Source organism: Castor canadensis, chromosome 12, assembly GCF_047511655.1.
Source record: "Castor canadensis chromosome 12, mCasCan1.hap1v2, whole genome shotgun sequence".
Lineage (NCBI taxonomy): Eukaryota > Metazoa > Chordata > Mammalia > Rodentia > Castoridae > Castor > Castor canadensis.
The window spans coordinates 83,809,089-83,834,903 of record NC_133397.1 but is presented as its reverse complement, the minus strand read 5'-3'; the positions used below and the strand labels follow the sequence as shown (position 1 = coordinate 83,834,903).

General features: G+C 42.8%; 1 protein-coding gene and 1 pseudogene across 2 annotated transcripts in view; both read left to right on the top strand.

Moving 5' to 3' along the window:
• Positions 1 to 18,147, top strand: part of Tmem131 (transmembrane protein 131) — a 174,694-nt gene extending 156,547 nt beyond the window's left edge. Inside the window, exons 32-41 of one of the 2 annotated variants that reach the window (XM_020177767.2) lie at positions 2,250 to 2,425; positions 6,268 to 6,395; positions 9,227 to 9,351; positions 9,549 to 9,695; positions 12,837 to 13,002; positions 14,123 to 14,244; positions 14,330 to 14,426; positions 15,099 to 15,196; positions 15,912 to 16,069; positions 17,101 to 18,147. In XM_020177767.2, the coding sequence (XP_020033356.2) occupies positions 2,250 to 2,425; positions 6,268 to 6,395; positions 9,227 to 9,351; positions 9,549 to 9,695; positions 12,837 to 13,002; positions 14,123 to 14,244; positions 14,330 to 14,426; positions 15,099 to 15,196; positions 15,912 to 16,069; positions 17,101 to 17,385 (1,502 nt within the window). In that variant the 3' untranslated portion in view covers positions 17,386 to 18,147. Of the gene's footprint in view, positions 1 to 2,249; positions 2,426 to 6,267; positions 6,396 to 9,226; positions 9,352 to 9,548; positions 9,696 to 12,836; positions 13,003 to 14,122; positions 14,245 to 14,329; positions 14,427 to 15,098; positions 15,197 to 15,908; positions 16,070 to 17,100 lie in introns of both variants that reach the window. The other variant, XM_020177766.2, reaches the window with a different exon arrangement.
• Positions 18,148 to 22,802: 4,655 nt separating this feature from the next.
• LOC141414874 (protein archease pseudogene) lies at positions 22,803 to 24,949 on the top strand (annotated as a pseudogene).
• Positions 24,950 to 25,815: the final 866 nt, after the last annotated feature.

Genomic DNA, 25,815 nt, shown 5'->3' with positions numbered 1-25,815 from the left:
CTTCCAGGTGAACCAGAATTCTGAAAATTCTACTGTAAACATTCTCTTCCTAAGATTTCCAGAGGACATGCACATACAGCAGTCATGAGAAGTACTAAATGAGACACTATGTTTTATTTATAATACCATAAATAAATTATAATTTATTAATTACCAGCAGATCATGTGCTTGCAGTACCCAGCAGAGCCCTCTGACAAATCCTTTGAACTCACATTACAGACAGTGGAGGGCTTGTTAGAACAGATTTGCTGGGCCCATTCTCAAGAGTTTCCAGAGCATGAGGGGCAGGTCTATTGCAAGGTTTGGACACTTTGTGAACCACTGACTTAATGACATTTGAGAGGGTCTATTCTTTCCCTAAAGTCCCATCTTTCTACTAGAAACAGCCCCCAAGGAAGAGAGGAGATTCTTGGGAACAAGTTTGTCCTGAGAATCAGCTTATAGTCTCACCACCAAGTGGTAAAAGGGAGGCAAAGGGCCCTTCCCTGTGCACAGGCTTTGTAGGGACAGCAACTGCCTGCAGGGAGATGTGGATCCCTTGGCAGTCTCATCAGTTGGGTCCTCAGTCCCTTATCTTAAAAACGTGCTCTCACCCCTCCCACCAACATTTATTTCAGCTTGGGAATTGAAGCAGCAGAAGAAATTGAATCTGCCACTGAAGTAGCCACTGGGCTGGGAGATTGGGTTGATGTTGAGACCATAGACCAGTGATTCTTTGCCTATATGTACAGCATAATCCTAGGGTCCCCTGCAAAACAGTTTAATCAGAATCTCTCAGGGTGGAGCCCAGGCTGTAATAATTTTTTAATGCTCCCTAGGTTGTCCTAGAATATGTTTGGCTAATAACCATTATTATAGACTGAGAACTGAAAAGATATTCTTAGTATATTTAACTCAGTACCTTCAGACATTTTAGACTTGCATTGCTTCTATTCTGTTAATTAAACTGAACCCCCAGGAAGAATAGAAGGGGCACGGAGCAAACTGCTATGGAATACCAGCAAAGATGAAGCCAGCAAAAATGTCAGAAGTTCTAGAAGTGATAATGTCTGGGGAGGAAGAGATACAGTGTATGGTAGAATAGATGTTTGGAATGAGGAGAGGTCATTGGCTTGACAGTGAAGGGGTTGTTGTTAATCAACACATTCGTTAAGGCACTTGGGGACAGAAGTCCAAGGGCAGTATATCAAGAAGTTAACTAAAGATACAGTTTTGGAGGCAAAAAGTATAAACTACTTTTATGAAATGACCTTCATTTTACCCAAGTTTTCAATTTAATTATTGATTTATGTATTTTTTCCTTTATTTGTCTATGATTAGCTTCAACTTTCAATTTTAGTTTTTTAAAAAATTTCATTTCTAGCCCTTGTTTATTATGGAGGTTTCAGGTTGTTGTCAATGTGGATTGTTCATACAGATCTTCCTCACACTAAGTGAGCCTAAACATGATAAAACTGTCAATGCAGGTATGAAATTCATTGCATGGGGCACTGATTTGGTCATGTGGTACAGTTTGAATTCCTTGCTGTTCAATGTTATATTATTATCAGCACACAGACCACAGCCTGGAGATAAGTTGTAGGTTGATTCTCATTTGTCTTGGAGTATGCAGATCTTTTAAAATACTAAGCTTTTCTGTTTTACTCCCTGTCCATAGCCAGTATAACATTACATAGTATTCCTATGTCAGCTGCTGTCCTAAAGGCTTTTTGTAATTCCTCATTTCAGCCTTATGAAGGCTTGTCTCTCCATCATCATGCAGATGAGATGCCACGATCATGTAGCTATCAGGAAAACCAGGATTGGGACCAACCATCATGGCTGTGCTGCCAGGGTTCTTGGCACCCTCCAGGTGACACACATGACAGCTCATCCTGTGTGTTACCACTAGGGTTCCATCTCAAGTCTCTCCAGTTTTCACTTCTGTGACTTTTCAAAGTACTATCACCCGCTGGGGAGTATTATCAGACAGATGCACAGATTTGCTACAGCTACTGAATTTATCCAAACTCATTGAATGTATTCCATGGTGCATAAACTATATCTGAATAAAGCTGATTTTTAAAAACAATTTACTCACAAAGTCAAACCTAATATGGATAGCTTTAAATAAAAAAGGAAGTAGAGAAAGAAAGAAATCATTATTAATGAGAGGAGTCCAGCTTCTTCCAAAAACAAAATTGTAATGGCTTTGCTTTCTATGGTATTTGAAGATCAAAAATTATTTTGCTTTGATTTTCATCCCCAGGGAAAGGAAAACCTCTTCAACGCAAGGTTAAGCCACTGAAGAAGCAAGAGGAGAAGGAGAAGAGGGGAAAGGGAAAGCCCCAGGAGGATGAGCTGAAGGACTCCCTGGCCGATGATGACAGCTCCTCCACCACCACAGAGACCTCCAATCCTGACACAGAGCCACTCCTAAAGGAGGTATGAGGGGACAGGGCTAGGATTCATTCTCAGTGTGCTCAGGAATACTAAAGAGTCATGCCCTGCAGAACCACTTCCAGCTCTGGGGAACAGGTGACTTAATTTCCTTCAGGGAAGAGCATTTGGAAACATGTTAGTAAAGTAAAATAGTAGAAATTGGAAACCTTGCTTAAAAGTTAGGGAGCATCTGGAGTAGTAATTATTTTACCTCATGAAATCTGTATGCAGTTTTAAATATCAAAGGAGAATAAGAAGGAATTGTACCCTTTTAATTACATTGTGCTGGAAGCAGGGCTTTGGTAGCAGGTGGAGCAGTGACTCTCTCAGGGGGAATATGGCCCACAGAGAAACCCCAGGCTTTCGTGGTCACCCGGAACTGGGAGCCTAGCCCAGGACATGTCAGCACATGGAGAGCGCTGTCTTAGCCCTCTGAGTCCTCAGCTCAAGGCTGGTTAATTATCATCAGAAATAATAATGCACATACAGGCATTAGAACAGAGGGTAAGAGCAGGGCGCTGGTGGCTCATGCCTGTAATCCTAGCTACTTGGGAGACTGAGATTGGGAGGATTATGGTCCAAGCCCAGCCTGGGCAAATAGTTTGTAAGATCCCATCTCCAAAATAACCAGAGTAAAATGGACTAGAAGTATGACTTGAGCAGTAGAGTGCCTGTTTTGTATGCATGAAGCCCTGAGTTCAAATCCTAGTCCCACGAAAAGAAATAAAAGAAAAAGAGGGTGAAGTTATAGTTGTGGGTGTCTCCAACAGTTTGAGTTATGACTGGTCTGCAGAAAAGCAATGGTATGATTCTCTGCTAGCATTTTTATTTTTAGAAAAATGCATTTCACTTTTGAAGCCTTTAATGTTGTGGACCAAATTCTTTCAGTTTTAGTCTCAAGGCCTAAGGAATTGCTTCTGAAGCATACCAGTAGGATCAGCTGGGTGAACTAATTTTTTACATAAAGTGTTTGTGTAACTTACTGTTCATGTCTGCTGCCTTCCCCCCTGCATCCCTTATAGTTGGTTTAAACTCAGGGCTTCAAGCTTGCTAGGCAGGCGCTCTACCAGTTAAACTATACCTCCAGCCCTTTTGCTCTGGTTATTTTGGAGATAGGGCCTCACTTTTGGCTCAGGCCAGCCGGGACCACTGTACTCCTAGTTTAAGCTAATCACCATTGTTGCTGGGATGACAGGCACACCCCACCATGCCTAGCATTTTTCCATTTGAAGTGGGATCTCACAAACTTTTTTTGCTCAGACTGGCCTGGAACCACAGTCCTCCCAATCTCAGCCTCCCACATAGCTAAGATTACAAGTGTGAGCCACTGGCACCCACCTGGTTCTGTATTTTTACCCACTTCAACAAATGACTTGAGAGAATCAGGATGTGCACTACTAAACTTGAGTGGAGTCTCAGCAGTTTCCCCTGTATGAATACCATGTGGGAACCATTTCCAATATAGGCTTCTCCACATGTCCTTGCCTGTGTTTTCAGCCTCTTTCATGATCACCCTTTAGTATCCCCTCTCTGGCTGCATTTTCAGCACCACCAGCATTGTTCCAACCCTCTATTATTTATGTCCTTGCCTTCTGGTCTCCCATCTTGTTGTCCATGCCATCTGCTTCCTCTCAGATGAAGCTCATAACTCGCTTTCCAGAGAACCCCATGCCTGCTCCCCTTCCTTGGATGAGTTCTATTCCTTCTGCTTAGCACTCTCATGCTAAAGTCCTGTGCTTTTATTTCTTTGACACTGACCTCAGTGTGCAGGTTGTGTGTTTTCTTCCCAACTAGATAATATTTGACAGGTCATTTTCTCTCTCGTATGTCTCCTCAGCCCTTTTCTATCCACTCCATGAATAAATGTGTATCAAGCATCTAAGTGCTAGACCTGTTGCCAGGTGCTTGGGCAGCAAAACAGAAGGCCACATCTTTGTCTTCACAGAGCTTGCAGTCTGTACCTTACCTGATCAGTTACAAGTTCATGAAATACTTCTTGAATAACTCAAAATAGTCTCAAAAGGTGTATGGGGGCCAGGCATGGTGGCTCACTCCTGTAATCCCCAGCTACTCAGGAGGCAGAGATTGGGAGGATCGAAGTTCAACACCAGCTCAGGCAAAAAAGTTAGACCCCATCTCAACCAACAAGTTGCATATGGTGACGCAACAGACTAGGCATGGTGGCACACCTGCAGTTCCAGCTATGTAGGAGCATAGGTAGAAGGATAGTGATCTAGACCAGTCCCAGGCAAAAATGCAAGACCCTCTCCTCCTCCAAAAAAATCACTAAGTCATAGAAGGGCTGGGGGTGTGGCTTAAGTGGTAGATCGCCTGCCTAGTAATCACAAAGCCCTGAGTTCAAATTCCCACCCCCCACCAAGAAAAAAAGGTATATGGCAGAAAGAGAAGATGTTAGCCCCACCTCTGGTTATTTATTCTCGACAGATAAATAGACTGACATGGTGTGGCCTATTAAATCCAGGTTGTCTTACTAACCACACACAGTGAGGCTGGACAGGTGGTGGATAGGTGCTAACCCTATGTGCTTGGCTCTCACACCCATGACCCTCCCCTACTGTCAAGTGGCTGTGGGAAAGAACCAGGTTGTTTTTAGTATACAGCCCTCCACATACAACTTCCCAGGTGGGTTCAGCAGTCCCTAAGCAAACAGACACCCTGCTCAGGAGACAGGTTTCCTGAGCACATGCATGGATGCCACATGGTCATATTATTCTAAACTCAGCTGGGCACAGTGGCTCATGTCTGTAATCTCATCTGCTCAGGAGGCAGGGACTGGGAGGATGATGTTCAAGAGCAGCCCAGGCCACAAAAAAAAATTAATGAGCCCCCATCTTACTAGGCCGGGTGTGGTGTGTTACAGCTGTAATCTGAGCTACTAGAGAGGGAGGCTGTAAGTAAGAGGCTCATGGTGTGAGGCCAGCCCCCAGGAAAAAACTTGAGACCCTACCTGAAAAATAACTATTGCAAAAAAGGGCTGTTTGTACTGCTCAAGTAGTAGAGTGCCTGCCTAGCATGCGGAAGGCCCTGAGCCCAAACCCCATGACTCCCAGAAAATTTAAAAATACCATAAACACACAAACATAGTGCAGGTTCTGTACTGATGGCCATGGACTGGGAGTAGCAGTTGGGGGGTGACTTGAGTAGCCTGGCTTTAATATGCAGCTTGGATGGTCTTCTCAGGCAAGATGACCCCTCTGCTCCATTATGCCCAGTGAACATTTCTACACCACAGGCCGTCAACTGCCATGTGTGTCTCCCTCCTGCTAGACTTCACTGCCCTTAGGGGAAGAAACTGGGCCTTGCTGGTAACCCACTGTGTGGCACCACATGGATAGTCAGAAAAATGTTTTGAGTAAGTAAATCAATACCTAAGCCCCTCCTGTTGGTGGGAAGAGGTAGTTAAACTTACAATGGCCACAACACTGTTGCCAGTTGCAGTGGGCTCAGGATTAGGCCCTTTGCTGGAAGTGTTTAACTTCACTCTTTGCTGGGCTTATAAATAAAGACAAGGTTTTACTCCCTAGTACCTAAAAATAAGACATCACCAGTTGTTGCTGCCACTACCACCATCCCCCCCTTAGGATATAAGTAGAAGTTTAAGTGACCTTTGTAATTCAGACTCACAAGAACATAATTATAAAAAGTTAATGATGGTTGGAAATTTGACAGAACCACAATAGATCTTAAGAAAGAAGTTTGTTGTTTTTATGGATAGGTGGTGTATATATGTTACATCATAAGTTTTGTGTCTGAATCTTCAGATGGGATTAGTTTTAGTCATTTTTATTAATTCTTCTCAACAACTACATGTGCATTTTTTACAGGATACAGAAAAGCAAAAGGGAAAACAAGCCATGCCTGAAAAACATGAAAATGAAATGTCTCAAGTGAAGCAAAAAAGCAAAAAACTTTTAAATGTTAAGAAAGAAATTCCAACAGATGTGAAACCCAGGTGAGAAAAATAGATGAGTGCAGAGAAATAAGGAATATAAAAGAAGTCTCTGGTGAAAGCCAGGTATTAGTTTTGGTTGGTTGCTTTTTAAGGGGTTTTGGTAGCAAAAACCAGGCACTCACTGCTTTATATTCCTCTTGGGTTTTTCTTAATATCTAAAGTTTACTGTTGTTGATTAGGGATAGCCACATGTTTCTGATGTCAGACTTGTAGAAGGCAGGATCAACAATCTGTAGTGAAAATTTACGCTTATGATTCATTCCCAGGCAGACAGCCATTTCACTGTGCACAAAGATGACCTTGGTGGTCCAGCCATAGGTGTGAGAATAACTTTTCCCAAAAAGTGCTCTGTATAGTCACTAACTTAGAACTGCATTTGGGATCTAGAGTTCTGTTCCATAAAACTTCGGGAGTTTATTCTTACCTAAAAAGTTCTCAGGGACGGTGTCTCCAGTATGACGTTCTGCCATGAACAAATGCATTGAAATACCATCTCATTAACTAAGGTTCCATCATACTTTCATTAAAACTTGGCTCAAGGTTTACCTAATAGACTAATTTTAATGACAGCATTAATGTAGATAGTGTCCTTCCTAGTTCATTATAAAAAGTGGTTCATTATAAAAAGGGGAAGCTGATGGCTGTGGAAAAGTGAGCCAACAAGTCAAAAGAATTGGGTATAAATTAAAAAGAAGATAGACATAGCTTGTCACTGGTAGTTTAGGTGTTAGGTTTGTAGAAGGTCTGTTCCTACTCTGATTCTAGGAATAATACTTAACTTTAGAAAAGCACCACTAACCTGTACTCTATTTCTGGATTGTACAGAGCTGGCCTAATGCAGAGTTAGTCCTACTCTGTAGAACCTCAAGTAAGATGGCTCCTGACCATTTTATTCAGAAGCCTTAAAAAGGATTTTCTGCTGGATACCATCTGGCTTAACTTAAGAACATATGAATCAGCAAAAATAAAATAGTCTGGCACCTTTTTTCTTAAAAGCCAATTAATTTTACAGTGGCAGAGTTAAGCTTTGTATAAATAGACACCCTTCACACTTAGACAACTTAACCTAAAAATAACCCACAACCACATGGCCTCCATCAGGGCTGGATGTCTGTGTCCTGGGAGCCTTCTGACTATTTTTAGAAGGCAGGGTTTTTTAATAACCCTGTCAGTCAGAAGTGGAAAAGGGACAGAAAATTTTATATTTCTGTAGCATTCATGATCTCACCCATAAATTGTGGATTTATTCATTTCAGTTTGTTATCCTACCTAAAATTCTACTTATTTGGGCTACCAGAGGCCCTCTGGGTTTTGAATTAGCTCTTTTACTAATTCCAGAACTGATACCTATTATGGAAAATTTGTGAAATGCAGAGAAATAAAAGGATGAGAAGTAAATGTCCTTTGACCCACCACTTTATTAAGTGTTTGTAAATAGCCTTTTTTTAAAAAAATGTGTTTATTCCTTTATGAGATCACATTTGATGATCTTTAATCTTTGTTGGGGAGTGGAAGCTGTTTCAGTGCCCTTGGGTCTGGGAGGTTTGAACATGCCAGACTGAGATCTCATGTGAAGTAGTATGAGAAGTAGTACAGTGACTTGTCTCTGACCCTGCACTGAGTGGAAATTGGCAGCACTCTCAGAATGAGATGGAAGGGAAGGGTGATGGTGTGGTGCATAAAGAACGAAAGGGTGGGGCTGGGATGTGCTTGTCTCACACATCTGAGAGTTGGGGGCAGGAAACACACACAGAGGTAGAAAACGTCAGAGACAGGTCTTTAAAAACCTATCTGCACAAACTTTATAGATCTGTAGTGAAAAGCAAGCCTTGTACCAACAGCTTTCTAGCCATTGCCAGGAGCTCAGTGACAATCACTGATAATTCCTTGGAAGGATTCTCCTACAGAGGCCTCTGGGTTCCTTCAGCTGTGCTGAGCCTTCCCAAGTCCAAGCTGTGATCTTGGCGGGCATCTCAGAAGTAGCTTTGTAAAGAACTTTTTTGTTGCTTGTATGTTGCTGCGTTACTTGCCCTGCTATGCAGTTCATTTCTCTGAGATATCTTCTCTACAACTGCTTATCTCTTGCAAGATTTAATGTCTTCTTATCAGACTGTGAAAACTTAAAATAGCCCATCAGGTCTCCCATTTTGTCTTAACTGACAGGAAATTCAGTCAATTAATTGTTCTATTTAACATGTTTATTATCTAACATGTACCTATATAGAATCTCTCAGAAAGCAGGTACACTATAAATCAATGAAAATAGTACTTGAAATGGTTATCTAGGATTAACCCTAAGTCCAAGAATAGGAAGAAGATCCATTTCACTCCCTTACCTGGACTTGCACATGTCTCAGTCCTGCCACTCTGCACTGGGCTTGGAGTTTCTGCAGTGACCAGAAACAGCCAAAGTTTCTATGGGAAAATGTTTTGGGGGTTTTTGAATAGCAGAACCTGTGATGTAAGTCTGAAACCTTCAAAATCTCTACATTCAACAGTCCCACCAGTGGTCCAGGGTAAGGAGAGATACACCCAGGGCGGCATGACTGTGCTTCCTGCCCCAAAAGGCAAGTTCATGCTCAAGGTTTGCACACATTCTCTGAAGCAAATAATGCACCTCAGCTCACTGTCAGCACTCAGAATACCAAAGGCTACATTGCCTGAGCAATAGTAGAATAAACTAGGTTAAAACTGGGTAGCAGACACTTCAAGAAGCCATGTTAATAAGGCATGTAATTATATTATAGGATAATCACAGATTTAATGGCTCCTATCCTCTGCTCCAAAACAATGGGACAAATTTGTGTTTTCCATCCCTGATTGTCTTTCAGTTCTTTAGAACTACCATATTCTCCCCCAATGGAAAGTAAACAACGTAGAAATCTCCCAACCAAGATTCCTCTTCCAACTGCATTGACAAGTGGATCCAAATCACGAAATTCCCAGAAAACAAAAGGTATTGTCATTTGTTCACAGAGATATTTTCCTGACTCACTTTTTCATAATTGTTGTGAGTTGTCAGTGATCTGTCAGTAGTTACTAGTCATGTTATAAAGCAAATCTGTGTTCTCATCCTCACTGGAAGCTGCATTGAAACAGACCTCAAAGAGGAATTATTCTCCATTAATAACTTTTTATCTGATTTCTGTGCAGGTACAAGTAAGCTCATGGATAATAGGCCTGTCCTAGCGAAATTCCTCCCAAATAGTCAAGAACTAGGCAACACCAGTAGCTCAGAGGGTGAAAAGGACTCTCCTCCACCAGAGTGGGATGCTGTGCCAGTTCATAAGCCCGGCAGCTGTAAGTATGGATTTAGGAATCATCGTCCTCCCCTCACCCACAGCCTGTACTCCCCACCCCCGCTCCCACCCCTGCACACTACAGGGAAGGTTTGTTGCTTTCAGAAGAGATTATTTCAGTGGCCCACAAAGCCAACCCAGTCCAGCTAGTAAGAACTCATGGTTACACCATTTGGCCAGCCAATACCCTATTAGAGATTGAAACTGGCTCTGGTGGGCCTATTTGCACCAGGGAATTCAGAACAGGATTCACATCAGCTCCAAGTAGCTGGTATACTAGCACACCACTGAGATACACAGTAGAATGGTCTGTCTGGAAAGGGTGACCATCCAAAGCATTGTTTGCTTTATAAGAACAATGACTCAGCTGTCCTTCACTGTGACTAGTTCCTCATATGTTTATAGTGAAATTGCTTTGTGAAAATTCAGTTTACTCCCCAGCTTTACCTACATCTTTTAAATAAACCCATACAAGGGTTTCATGATTGTTCTCACTACTTTCTTCACCTTGTTTCTCAGATTTGGCCTGTGAAAAATCAAGACAGTAAGCACAGACTACTAAAATAAGGTAGAAATCCTCACCTGTTAGACATTGTGGCCTAAAACGGAAGAAAACAGAGACAAGAAAAGAAGGGTCTAAAAGTAGGGCTTGGGGATGAAGAACCAGCCTAGCCTGAGGCAGAGCTCCATGGCATGACTAGAGGGTTCTGATGCTGGGACAAGGGCAGAGCTTATCTCCAAGGCCCACATCTGCACACAAGGACTTTCCCAAGCTTTGTAACTGCTGCTGTCCACCAGCTTCATTAGAAAGCTTTCCCAGGGCTGCACTGCCTATGATATGGCCAGAGGAAGCCAGAAGAGTCTGTCTGATTTATTCTGTCATGGCATCTTTTCCCCACCCCTTTGACCCCTCTCCTCCCTTTGATCTTTCATTTTTTTTAGACTTCCCACCCTCTAAGCATGCTGTTAACAGTGGTTAGATGACTGTTGCACCCTGAGGGTTTGTCCCCTGTCTGATCCAGCCAGGACAAAGCAATAGTCTCGAGGGTGAAGTCTGTGCGAAAGATCTCACTGTTCCAAGTAGCAATCCTTAGCTTAATGAGACAATGGAGAAAGTTGTCCATGATTTTAAAGACAAAAATATGCAAAGGAAAGGCAAATGCCCCCAAAAGGAAAAGTTAATATTTGAAGCAAAAGTTTTCTAATTACACATAGCCTATGTGATTTGGGGGATCTCCCCTTCTGTCTAATCTTCCAACCTCAAGCATATTGCTCCAGAAGGTTTGTGTCTAACTTTTTCAACTTTCATGGTTTCATTCCATCAGCCTTTGCCAAGTGCTTCAACAGTGCTGGGCCTATAAAATACATCTACTGACAGAGCTACCCCCAGTAGCTCTGTACACACTCCCCCAGGACAGACACAGTTTAAAGTAGGGAAGATTTATTTGGGTTCACAGTGTCAGGGCTTTCAGTCCATGGTCACCTGGCTCCATTGCTTTTCATCATGTTGGAAAGGCATGGCAGAGAAAAGCTGCTCACCTTGTGGCAGCCAGGAAGCAGAGAGAGAGCAAAGAGGGATCAGGGATGAGATACACCCTTCAAAGTCATGTCCCCAGTGACCCACTTCTACTAACTAGATCCCACCTCCTATTCAGGATTAACCAACTAATAAAATTAGAGCCCTCATGATCCAGTTACCTCTGAATAATGTTTCCAGACCAAGCCTTCATACCCAAACCATAACACAAAGCATGGCCTATTCCAAGTGTGGCTACTCAGAAGGGGACCAGTTACTTGTAGTGGCAGGGGGAGGTCAGAGAAGATGTTATGAAAGAGTGTCTTGCATAGCAAGATGTGTCATGTCATGCTAGGCAAGGGTCTAGACAGTTGTACAAGGAGGAACCTTACCATGTAGTGTTTTGGAGGCTTCTGAGGAGCACAAAGGGGATGGAGAGATACAACCACAAGGGAACGTAGAGATGCAGCATAGAGGAGGGGAGGGTGTAGAGATAAAGTAGAAGGGAGGAGAGAACATAGAGTTACAAGCAAGTTCACATGGGGAAAGTATTTGAAAGGAGTGCTGAGCCCAAGCAGCAGGTCAGCAAAATAGGGTAGCTGCAGAGGGGATCACCTGCCTGATCAAGGGTGAGACTGGGCACAATCAGGATGGCTAGTCAGGTGTTGGCGCCACTGAGGAAGGGAGGAAAAAAAGGGAGAAGGTAGCACTGGAGACAGGAAGCATGGCTTCAGGGAAAAGCAGCTTTGCTTGGCACTGCCGTAATTGTGGTCCTGCTGTGACTCTGGAATGGGGAGCCATATCCAGGCCCTGAGCCTGGGGGCTTGGGTAAAGGAGCCAGAGCTGGTGAGGATGACCAGGGAGGCTGAATCAGCATCAAAGTGGGCTTTGGTTCTGGAAGTAAGTCACAGAGAACTAGAGCACAGGGTTCCCACCGTAAATAGAGAGTGCATATTGCAGGCATCCAGGGCTGTCAGGCTGGAGACCCTTCTGTTCCTAACAGTATTAGGAACAGCACCAAGGTATGCGCAATGGATGTACAAAAGGTAGATCTTCTGTTAGCAGTTATATATGTTTCCATTTTGAATGCAGAGTATTTCAAGACCTCAATTTTTTTTCTATCTTAAACCCTTAAAATGGTTACGAAGACATTACCTCTATGGGCCCAGAATATACTAAGAGGTCATGTGCTTGAAAACAAGTAGGCACACCAAAGGATGGAAAAAAGGTGTTCTTGTTGTAGAACTTAGGGAATGTTCAGCCTCCGGTGCTGCAGGCACCAGAAGTGTAAGCCTCGGTGGAGGCACAAACTCTTTGAGGTCTCCAGCTGCCCATTGAAGAGAGAGACGTGAGGGGACACAGCGAAGAAAGTGGCTAAATCTGTTGGAGAGTATGTGCAATCCTGGCAAGGATGGGGCAAGGCGTGCAGTTCCCTGAAAACCCAAAGGACACCCAGAGACAAATTCTTCTTTTCTCTTTAAAACCTATAACCAAACACATAAGCAATTTATTTTCTTTGTGAAAGCAATTGAATTCCACATAATCTTAGACCATCAAAAATAACTGACTGTGAAGAATACAGATTAAAAAATCACATTAATGAAATCTTCTGTTTTTAACTTCCAGCTACTGATAGTCTTTATAAACTTTCTCTGCAAACCCTCAACGCAGACATTTTCTTAAAACAACGACAGACCTCACCGACACCTGCCTCTCCATCTCCCCCCATTGCCCCTTGCCCATTCACATCCCGGGGCAGCTACAGCAGCATCGTGAACAGCAGCTCCAGCAGGTAAGCTCTAACACTGAGGCTGCTCCCTTGAAATGGCAACACTTAGCAGCCACAGATGTTGTACTGACAGACCCCATTTTTTGATAGTTCAGCCCTTTATATCAGCTCTTCCTGCTGCAGTATCTGTGCCTGACCCCAGTAGTGGGTTCCACTTGTTCCTATCCACTTGTTCCTACCACAATGAACTACAAAGTGCATTGTTTAACTTTTAGTAGAATTGTATTCTCATTCAAGGTTCATTACGTGTACAAGGCATTAAATGAGGCACTAAAGGAGATGTGTGTGATAAATTAGGAATATGAGATTATGTGACACTTGTTTTGACTTTGACCTTCAGTTTGACTGAGGAGGTAAAAGAACAGGATTTAAACCAAGACTGTCTTGTTACATGAGGTACTGCTGAGGTGACGGGCGATTTTTTAACCATACAGACCAATCACAGATGGGACATAACCAACTACTAAGCCCACTCATTCAAGTGCCACCTGTCTGCCCAATACAGGAACAATCAGGGAACAGTCTCACCTTGTGGTGTCTCAGCATCATAGGTACCAATGTGTCACATTCTACAGGCAGGCTTGGTGCCAGGTTCTTCCACAGTTGTCAGAAGAGGCACTAACAAGACTGGGGTGTAGCTCAGTGTTAGAGCACTTGCCTACTATGCATAAGGCCCGGGTTTGAGCCCCAGTACCACCAAAAAAAAAATGACTACTGAGCCTGCAGAAAGCCACCCTGCCCCAGGCCCTCACTGAAGTGAGCTTGTGACCTTATCTTGATGGGGAAGATGCCTTCCAAGAAAGAAGACTGTCTCATGTGTCAGTGCCAGCCAGCAAGCTCACATTCTGCCAGCATGTTTCTCTGATGAATGGCTCCCTTCCTAGTGTTCTTCTCCAAAATGTGATTGCCACCTTTTCTACAAGCTCAGCCCTAAAGCATTTTCCACAAGCTCAGCTGTGTGTATGCTGAGCTGCTTTGAGCTGTCACAAGACTGGGGCCCAGCACAGGGAAGCACACATAGGGCTCTGCCTCCAAGCCCCACAACCCCAAGTCAGGTGTCCCTGGGCTCCACCACACGAACTGCCAATGAGGAACCCATTCTCTCTTTGCTTCTTCCCTCAAGCGACTCAAAAACAAAACAGCCCAGTGAAAGCAAAAGCAAGTTGACAAAAGCAGCCTCACTCCCCGGCAAGAACGGCAACCCCACCTTTGCTGCAGTCACAGCAGGCTACGATAAGAGCCCTGGTGAGTGCCTCTGCCCAGGCAGCAGCATGGTGAAGCGGCTTTTATCCCAATTTGTTTCTCACTGATTCCGAGTCCATTGTTACAGGTGGGAATGGCTTTGCTAAAGTTTCTTCAAGCAAAACAGATTTTTCCAGCAGCCTTGGCATTTCACACATTCCTCTTGACAGTGACGGCTCAGACAGGTACAGAAGACCATTCTTAATCAATAAAGAGATTCCTCTCTTCTGGTTACCATCTTCTGTCTGTAGGTGGGTTTGAAAGCATTTGTGAGAAGTGATCAAGTACCTCTGGTAAGCCTTATCTGCCAGGTGGAAGTAGAAAGCTGGTTGCTGAATTTCCCTGATAAAGGAAAGGAGGCACTGTGGCCTGCCTCAGCCCAGCAGACACACATGTCAAATCTATTCTGCATTATCATGGTCTGTTCCTTAGAAGTAGAAAGCAAAAACCTATTTGTAAAGAAAGAAATTTGAGATGAGGAAGATCTCATCCAGACCGGCCTGCCTCCAAAATAACCAGAGCAAAAAGGGCTGGAGGCATGGCTCATGCAGTAGAGCACCTGCCTGGCACACTTGAAGCCCTGAGTTCAATCTCCACTCCTGCCAAAAAAAAAATGTTTTCCCTGCAACACTCTTGCTTTGACCTAGGCTCTCAGCTAGTGGAAGGGTGCAAAGAGCTGAGTTCTATGACTTAGGAGTCTTCAGGAAGAGACTTTTCAGCTCTCCTTCTTGTCTGTTTCCCATATTTGAGCACCCGCAGTTGAAGCAGCACCTCCTGTTTGTAAAGCTGTGTGTGATGGACCTGTTTCACTAACCTCATACATTTTGTGTGTTGCATTTTCCTCCTGTAACATTTAGCTCGGGTTTGTGGAGTCCTGTCAGCAACCCAAGCAGCCCTGACTTCACCCCCCTCAATTCGTTCTCGGCCTTTGGAAATTCTTTTAATCTAACTGGTGGTGAGTGTTTAACACTAGACCTGTAACTAATAAGCCTGTTAACAAAGAGGGAAAGGTGCAGTTTGGTATGTTAGCATACAATACATAGAAAGGAAGCACGGCTGCCTTTGAATAGGTGTGTTAAAGTGCATTCGTTCACTTGCAGTCAGACACTAATACAAGGTATGTGTGCAGATTTCAAAGAAGCAGGTTCCATTCTTGCTCTCTGGAGAGATTCTTGGGAACCTGGCCCACACAGCCCCTCCGCCTCAACAGTTTCTGTGAGAAGCACAGGGAATAGGTTCCTCTCCATTCTCCTCCCTCATCCCCAGCCCCTAGTCCAGGGCCCAGTGGGACAGCTCACTGTGTGAGTGTGGGGCAGTTGGCTTGTGCTCCACAGCATGTACTTAAGAGTTTCTCAGAGGGATTCTGGTCTAAAGTAAGACTCCTAGGTATGCCAGGGTGCCTCCTTTTTCCTGCTGTCTAGAACTAGAGGCAACAATGTGGGTTTTGCATTAGCTACAAGGCCAGTCATCATTTCTAATGATGAGTATGGATTAAGTATTCATATCATTTGCCATGTGCCTGAGTTCTCAGAACTCAGCCCCCAGGTGGAAGCAGATGAGGTATGTGTGGTGGTTTGAAGGGATGTGTGTCACTGAGTGAATCCTGGCTTGTACCAGCAATCACAGCCAGATAAGATAGGGACTTGATGATCTTCTCTTACTTTCAGAAGTTTTCAGCAAACTTGGGTTATCTCGGTCCTGCAATCAGACCTCCCAGAGAAGCTGGAATGAGTTTAACAGCAGCCCTTCATACCTTTGGGACTCTCCAGCGACAGATCCCAGCCTCTCCTGGCCAGCCAGTTCCAGCTCCCCAACCCACACAGCCACCGTGAGTACCCAAAGCCTAGGCTTGGCCCTGTCTCTTATTACTACCATCATTAGTATCACTTGGATGGTACTGACAGAGTCATAAACAGCAAAGAACACTGTGAAATGGGTGGTTAGTACTTTCATGGTTTCCACTGCTTCATCTTCATGTTACAAGTGGCCTCTTAGTGTTCCTCAGAGCCATTAGTGAGGAAGTGTTAGGAAGAACTGAGCACCCATGGAGCCAGGTCCTGGCTTCTCACTTAGTAGATCGGGATCATTCTTAGCCTCTTCTTCCCTCCCCTACCCCCATCCCCACAGTGGTGTAGCGCACAGGTGTGACTGGCCATCTGAGGCTCAGATGACTACTGAGCATGGCTTCATTGGTTGCAGAAACAAGCTGGGAAGTTGCATTTATTTTATTTCTGAGAAGCACCTTTACTTTTGCTTCTGAGCTAAATTTTTCTGCAAAGTGTGCTCCAAAAATGTCCTCTTACCCAGAAAAATAATGGTTTCAGCCTTCACAAAATTATGACAGAAAAATATCCCACTGTGATTATTTCTTTGTTCTCAGGAAAACTAAATTAGACATACAAAATTTAATGGTAGATATTTTAACTTCATAGATCAAAGTTTGTCTTGTAACCATTCTGGCTTCAGTTTTAGAAGCACCTTGTCCAGTCTTTAATTAAAATGGGCCAGCAAACTCTGTAACAAAGTCTGGTAGCTTATGTTTGAGCTTTGCAGGCCATCTTGTTTCCTCTGCACCTGTTCAGCTCCACTGTCATGGTGCAGAAGTAACACAGCCAGCACCCACACAAGTAACTCGCCAGTGCCCCAGGGAGACCAGATCACAAAAGCAGGCCAAGTGTGAAAGATCACAGCCATCTGCTCAGGCTCTGGCATAACTACCTATATGAAATGTGCTTTACGGTAAATGAAGATGAAAGAAATCTATGGCCTAGCCTCATTTTGTGCATAACTTTAACCACTTTGTCTGCTGCCTGCTTTCTCACCCTAACACTTTGTGTTGGATGTTTTGTTTTGCCACAGTCAATCCTTGGCAATACCAGCGGCTTGTGGTCCACTACTCCATTCAGCAGCTCCATCTGGTCCAGCAATCTCAACAGTGCCCTTCCTTTCACCACCCCAGCAAATACGCTGCCAAGCATCAGCCTCATGGGCACAGAAAACTCCCCTGCTGCCCACATTCCTTCTGCCTCCAGTCCAGCCGATGACTTGGGACAAACCTACAACCCCTGGCGGATATGGAGCCCCACAATTGGAAGAAGAAGCTCTGACCCTTGGTCTAATTCACACTTCCCTCATGAGAATTGAAATTAGGTAAAAAACAAAACAAAAGTGGGGCCCCTTGTCTAGATCATACTATTCCAGGTTTTGAGACATCTTTTTAAGGCTCTACTGCTGTTGCTTCCCACTCCCCACCCTCCTCATCTTTGCAAAACAGATGTAAGCAGGGCAGGCTTGGACCACTTGCTTCTTTCAGATCTTTCTTGCAATTATGATAATATGAGATTTGCTGTTGTGCTTGTAGAGAAAAGTCTCAATCAGCCACAAACTCTACTAAGACATATCCATCCGAAAAACCTTAACCATTACCCAGTTTTCCCCACCTGTCTTCTCCCATGCTTTCTTTATCTGTATGAACACAAATTTGGCATTACAGCTAAGGGAGTAATTTGAGTTGATTCAGAAGTCCTGGCATGTGACAATTTCACTAAATTACCAAGTTTGGTTTTTAATAATTTCGCAATATTATGCACCAAGATCTAATTTTAAAAAATGTATGAGGACTTTGTGCTGAAAATACAGAGTATTTTTTTAAAGTAAGGCTGTTTTGGTTTAAAAGCAGTTTACAGAAACGTAAGTCAACAGCGGATGGATGTCAGAACACTCAGTTGAGACCATCCGCATTTTCTGTGCTGTTTGTACTTGAGGTATGTAACATTTGTATACCTGAACTTATTTTAAAGATAAACCGAAATGCACATAGCCAAGTCTTGATACAAGATTAAATGTGTATTTCTTAAAAATACAACTTTGTGTTGTACTTTGAAATAAATGATGCTTTTTTCAAAAGCCTTGAATTGATTTTATTTTGCTTTTTTATACAGAAACACGTGGATTTTTCTCACAACGTAATGAGCTGTGTATCATTGCCTTCCCCTTAGGGTTGATGAGTAAAGGCAGTTTTGACTCATCATGGCTGGAACCTCTGTGGTCTACTGGTAACCACTAAGGGTCCTTGATAGACAATTACCTCCTCTGCCATATCCTAAAGACCTAAAATTTTTTTTTTAAATGGCTCTAACATTTCTTGAACACTTATTTTGTGTCAGGCACCTGGCTAACACCTGGTATATGGTAATTATCTCCATTTTCCACTCTGCCACTGAGAGACTAGTGAAGTTGTCACCTGGCTGATCAGCATTGACCTGGAGTCCAGAGGCAGGCTGGCTGAAGAACCACATGGTTACTCAGCCTTCTTAGGAAAGGGCCCTATGTCCAGCTCATCATTGCATGTTCTGAAAGGGGTCACCAATATTAAACTGTGGTCTGACAACACGAAAACACCATCATAGAGAAGCAGGCCCTGGGGGGAAAGAGCAGCTGGGAGTCAGAGAGGTCTGGGAAGTGGGCCCAAGACTGCCTGCAGGAGCTTACCAGCAACTCCACAGCAAGGGGGATTGCCTCTTTCAGTTCTGGATTGGGAAAATACAGCCGGGGGAAGCCTTGGGCTGGGGGATGCATCCCGAAGTCAGGCTGAATGGAAGGCCATCTGGGTGAAGCTGAGGGATGGAGCCACAGGTGGGCAGAGAAAGCTGAGTGCCATGGAGAAATGTCAGCATAGTCTATCTAGCAACAAGGCCTCAGGACAGACTGGAAACAGCTTAACCAAGTCTATATGGCACAGAAAAAAAGCTGGTATATCTAAGATGCATTTTTCCTTTTAACACAAGAGTGTCAAGCCTTACCCAATGTTACATCTTCTACAGCTGCTGCAAATGGCAACTGTAGTCTGTGGATACCAGGCAAGTGTCAGCATACCACATGCATCCATTTGAGTTAATCATAGAACGTCCTGCCTGCTCCAACTTGTTTCTCTCACCCTCATATCTAGTGTATTTTGAAGCCTGCCTTTGCTAGGTAACTAGGAGACACGAAACAAATGTTTCAGTGGAGGTCAGTTACATCATGAAAGAAGCAGCCCACCCCCATGGAGCGGTTTAGTTGAACCATCACATGGTATGATTTTGAATCTGACATTTTCTCTGTTTTCCACCAAAGTTCATTAGAACCAACCCCATTGTTTGAACAATCTGTGATTTATCACTCGGGGACACTAGGTTTCCTATATGGCCATAGAGTTCTGGTGCACGGGGCTGATAGCCAGCTTTGTACAATCTTGATAGCAAGGTCTCCTATGTACACTCGCCAAAGCAGGACAAATTTAAGGTTTGGAAATCTCTGCTTCAAAGCAAATAAGGTATAAAGGTATACAGACAGGTAAGCTCCATATAAACCCCCAATAAGAAAAGGAAAAACTACATCAGCAAACTACTTCAGTAAGGGTACGGCAGGGGTCCTAAATCTGCTTCATCATAAGAATCACTTGAAATTGCCAAATTCTTTCCTTTTTATAAAAGTTCTAATTTCACCCTATGAGACATTCATCAGCAGGGTGGAGGAATACCATACAATATCAGATAGATTACTACCTGAAATATGCACAGTAACCTGGCTTTGCAAAATATCACACATCATCTCCCAGTGAACACCCAGGGTGCTGTACCCAGGAGCCAGCTTCAGAAGGGAGCTATTGTCTGAGTTTAGACAGCTCTGGGATCAGAAACCCTGCGTATTCCCATCTCTTGGACCCTGTACCATAATCAAGCACCTGTTTCAGAGTGGGGAGGGAATGTCGAGTTCTCACTGCTGCCACAGCAGGATGCTGAGGTGGCCTTGAGCAACCTGTGGCTCTAGCTATCACTCTGTCCCTGGCCCACAGAGAGGGTGCCAAGGGCAACTTAGCCCACTTCTAGCCGTGATCCATCTCCAGGTTCATCTCTACTGAAGGAGTCAAGAGAAAAACCTTGGCCGTCTCCCCATTCTCACCTCACACAGTAAAAGGTTGCCCTGAGAAGGACCTGGCTATAGCCAAGGTCCCACTCCTAGGCAGGTGCTGCCACTGAGACAGCAGAAAGGACCATGGTCACTGCTCCCCATCCCCACCTATGCTGTTAGAACTGTTATCACACACACCCTGCACTTTGTCCAGCCACTGCCTCTCCCGCATCTGAGCCTGCAGATGTTAGGAACTATGTTAGATAGTTGTAGAATAAGTGCCCAGGCTCCCCATCACTTTCTGGGGCCACCAATGCCAGAAGCCCTTGTGAGTAGCAGAGCTAACATCAGAGGAAATCCCCATTGCCGGTTAGAGGGGAGCACTCACATTATAGAAGTAGCCACACTGAAGACCACACACCCCCTGCTGTCTATACCACATCTGTCTGAACTGTTAGTGTCTCCATTCCTGTGTGCCATGCAGAGACAGTGGGGCGCTCTGACTCCACCATATTACACAATGTGCCCAAAGTCACTAAACACAGTCAAAGAAGTCCTAGGGAGACTATACTATGGTGCGTACCATAACCTACCCAACACCATACAATGAACTTAACACCCAAGAAACATCTTCAGGAAGACAGCTCCTTACTAAGAAGGCCTCCCATACAAGTGGTAGAGAAATCTGATTCACCAGATGCATAAATCTCAATGTAGGAACACAAAAAATATGGGGGAATGGGGAGAACAAAGTTATATTATGCTTCTAAAACATAACTAGTACAGAGTCTAAAGAAATCAGAATGGATGAAATAAATGTCTGATAAAGAATTCAAGAGAATGAATATTTAAAAGTAAGAGAACACAAATAGTTAAATGACGTTAGGAAGTTAATGCCAGGACATGAATGAAAAATTCAGCATAGAGATAAACATCTTGTAAGACAAGTTTCAAGTTTAGTGTGTCTTATTAGACTAACAAATTTTGCACCAGCAATCTCAAAGGCCAGGAGGGAATAGAATGGCATATTCCAAGGCCTGAGATAAGATAACTGTCAACCAAGGTTACTATACCCATCAAGGCTATCTCTGAGAAATGAAGGAAAAATTAAAGACCTTCCAAGATAAGAAAAAACTGAGGAATTCATGACAAGCAGAGTAGTCTTATAAAAGATTCTTAAGGGAGTCCTATCCTACATCTAGAAGTGAAAGATAACTACCAATATGAAAACATGAAAGTACAAATCCCACAAGAATAGTAGATACACAAAAGAGAAACAAAGAAACATCAATATAGTAAACCATCAAAACAGATGAACAAGAGAAGAAAAGAACAAATAATATTCAAAACAACTGGAAGAAAAAACGGACAAGAATAAGTCTATCAATAATTTTGAATATAAATGGACTAAATAGTTGAAAGATAAAGGCATTTCTCGAGGGTCAAGTGCTTGACTTGACATTTTCAAGGCCCTGAGTTCAATCCCCAGCACTGGAAAAAAAAATACAGACTGGCTGAATGGATTTAAAAAACCCAACACTATGCTACCTACAAGAAAATCACTTCATAAGTAAGGACATGCAGAGACTGAAAGTGAAAGGATAGAAAATTTTGTTACAAGCAAATGGAAACCTAAAGCAAGCAGGAGTAACTATAGTTATTTCTAACACCATAGACTTCAAGACAACTGAGTTCTGCAACAAAATGGATTAAAGTTTCCTTCACGTGCTTCTGTGAATGAGAAGAATCAGGGTTCCAAAGAGAGAAAGTGAGGAAGAGCATCAGGAATCAAGAAAAAGATAACAGGATAGCCTAAAAAGAAATCCATTTTGTCAGTCCACACACACACACACACACACCCCTCAGAGTACTATAGCCAGGTACAGTCTTGAGAGGGGGCCTATTATTTGAGACTAAGCTACTCTGGGGACCTGAAAACAAGAAGAAATCAATCACAAACCAGGAAACCTAGAGACACCCTGCCATGGTGTCTGGGTGGGAACTATATGAGAGGCAGTCATGGAAAGGGAAGGGTTGGATGTAGACACATTAAAGAGTTTAAGCAGCAGGAACTGGGGCTGTGGAGCACAAGGTGGTCAGTGTGGATTACTGAGGAGACTGAGAGCTCCAAGCCCATGATTTGGTGGATTTGTCAGCTTCTAAGGCTGCCTCCCTAACCATGCCTGTTTTGCTGTGAAGTGGGACTGAGAGCTCTGAGCCTGGGTCCAGCAGATTGTTTGATTCCCACAACCTCCTTCCTCCCTGAGGGTGGATTACTGCTTGACAGGGTCTGAAAGTGCGGAGGCAGCCGACAGAGAACCCAAGCGTCCTGATTCTCCCCATTCAATAGAGAACTCAGTGCTGTTTGCTTCCCTACCTCTCTGGTGAATTTTGGCTTGGATGTTTGCTGCCCCTGGGGACACAAACTGGGGGGCCTCAAGTGAATGAGAATCTGCCTGGCCCTCAGCCCACATACAGCACCTGTACCATGGGAACACAGTGGAGCAACAGTAGACTACAGATCCAATCCACTAACTGCCCCCATCCCCCAATCTGATGGATTACAATGTTAAAGGACCCAGAAAGAAACTTCTCAACTCTTAATTTTTACTTTTTCCTTTTACTATATTTTAGTAGTATTTTTAATTTTTTATAATTTATCTCTTTACCTTTATATAATTTATTTGCATATTTTTATTTTATTATCAGATTTTGTATCCTTTCTCTTCCTCTTGCTCACATACTTTTATCTTTCTTCTTTCTCCATGCCCTCTCCTTTATTTCATTCTTTATTATTATGGTTACCTGTATTAATTTTTCAATTCTTGGTTTGTTCTACATTTCTTTTGCCCCCTTTCCATTGGTACTGGTGGTGTTGTAGTTGTCATTAATTGATTTTTATTGTATTCCTATATCTGGTTTGTTGGGGTTTTTTGTTTTTTATTTTTTGCTTTTGCAGCACTGGGGTTTGAACTCAGAGCTTCATGTTTGCTAGGCAGGTACTTTTACTGCTTAAGCCACTCTACCAGTCCTATTTTGTGATGAGTTTTTTCAAGACAGGGTCTCACAAACTATTTGCCTGGGGCTGGATTTGAACTGTGATCCTCCTGATCTCTGTCTCCTGAGTAGCTAGGATTACAGGTCTGAGCCACCTGTGACCAGCTTGGTTTGTTTTGATGTTGTTGCTGTTAGGGTGTTTGTACTCCTGGGAAGCACTAGAAATTGAGCCTTTGAAAGAAGGCTGCATACTAAGAAGTTCCCAATATAAAACCAGGAGAGTTATCCATCCCAACAGATGTACAAATCACAACAAGAAATACAAAAACACAAGACAACATTACTCTTCCAAAGCTCCAAAGCTCGTAACTCTTCAATAACTAAGGCCAAAGGTAATGACTCTTCAATAACTAAGGCCAAAGGTAGTGAAATGGTTGAAATGCTAGACAAAGAATCCAAAAGTCTAGTTTTGGAAATGATCAATGGCCTCAAAGATGATTCAAATAAGCAAGAGACCAGTTTAAGACTTGGACAAAAAAATTAGTAACTTAGACAAGAAGGTCAGCAAAGAGATAAAGTTTCTGATTGAGGCCAAGTGTCATTCCATTGATCAGAAGTACAACTATTTGGATCATACAGAGGATGTCCAGTTACAAACATGGGGAGAAACTCTGGAGGAAGCATTTGAACAGGGCACAATGGCTATGTTTGGTCACATGACAGGTACTGGAACTGTGGAGTCCCTCCAAACAGTTGAAGTAGAAACTCAAGGAGATGACTTATAATCTCTTCTGTTTCATCTTTTGGACGAGTGGCTTTGTAAGTTCAGTGCTGCCTCCCTAACCATGCCCTTGGAAGTGAAAGTAGTTAATACTGATCAAAGAAATTTCAAATTATAGTCAATTGGGTGGAGAGAAGAATTTTCACTGTCCAAGCAGCCTCAGGGAACAGAAGTCAAAGCAATAACTTATTCAGTGATGCAGGTCTATAATGAAGAGAAGCTAGAGGCTTTTGTGATCATCAACACAACACACAGAAAAGAAAGAAAAAAAATTCCTATAACGATTTGGCTTTTTCCTTCCTTTTGAGAAAATACAATGATACTTTTTGCTAAATGGAAGCTTACAGAACAGAAAATTTTAACTTTCAGGAATGGAAAATCAGGTGCCCTGCATGGTGGCTTACATCTGTAATCCCAGCTACTTGGAGGGTCGGGGGATTTGGAGATAAGGAGGATCATAGTTCCAGGGCCAGCCCAGGCAAAAGGTTAGCAAGACACCATTCCAGAAAATAAACTAGGTATGGTGGTGCACTTCTCTAATCCCAGCTTCATGGGAGGCGTAGGTAGGAGGATGGTGGTCTGAGACTAGCTCTGGGCAAAAACATGAAATCCTATCCAAAAAATAAGTAAAGCAAAAAGGGGCTGAGAGTGTGGCTCAAGTGGGAGAGCACCTATTTAGCTGGCTTGAGGCCCTGAGTTCCACCAAACAAACAAATGGAAACTCAGGGCATAGGCTAGGCATGGAGAATTTTGCTTTAGTCCTAAATTGGCTAAGATTTTTTTTCTATGTGTACATTAAGAAGGTCATGTTTTAGGTTGCTATGGGACAGAGCTGTCCTGTTTTCTACTTAGCTTTCTTAGAACTCATAAGACTTCTCTAGGAAGAATCCTGATTTCTCTCTCACTTACTTTTAAGCAGTGATAATGATAGTTTCATAATTTCTCATAAGCAAACTTTGATACTACGCATTACAAAAGCACCCTTCCTTCTAACATGTAATTTATTTTATTTATTTTTGCAGTGTTGAGGATTGAACCCCACATGCTAGGCAAGCACTCTACCGCTGAGATATATTCTCAGCCCATGAAGTGCAACTATTTTAAAGCCAGTCTATATAGAGAAGAAAAGGAAATTTTTTTAAAAATAAAATTCTTGATTTCTTTTTTGTGGTGTTGGGGATTGAAACTAGATGACCTTTAAAAAAATAAAATTGCTTTAAGTTTTAAAAAAGATGATTATTATAAATATATGTGCATTGAACATTGGTGTATCCAATTTCGTAAAACAAACACCACTAGACATAAAGGGACAGATAGGTATAAATCCATAAATAGCAGATGACATCAGTACCCCACTCTCACCAACAGTTAGATCATCTAGACAAAAAATAAACAAACTTCAGATTTAATAGATATATTCCATCCAACAGCTGAAAAATAACATTCTTCTCAGCCACCCATGGAACTTCTCCAAAATGGATGACATTTTAGGACATAAAACAAGTCTCAACAAATGCAAAAAATTAAAAAGATTTCTTGTATATTATCAGATCATATTGGAATAAAACTAGAACTCAACAGCAAAAGAAATGGTACAAATATATGGAGCTTGAACAATATACTTTTGAATGGTCAGTCAGTAGTTAAATTGGGGGGGTGGGGATTTAAAAATTCCTAGAATCAAATGAAGACACAACTTAGCAGAACTTTTGGGATGTAGAAGAGGCAGTTCTAAGAGCAAGTTTGTAGCTATGAGTGCCTACATTTAAAAATCAGAAAAAAAAAAGAAAAAAGAAAAATAAATAAAAATCAGAGGAATCTCAAATAAAATAATGATGCCCCTCAAGGTCTTAGAAAACAAGAACAAGCCAAACCCAAAATTAGTAGAAAGAAATAATAAAGAT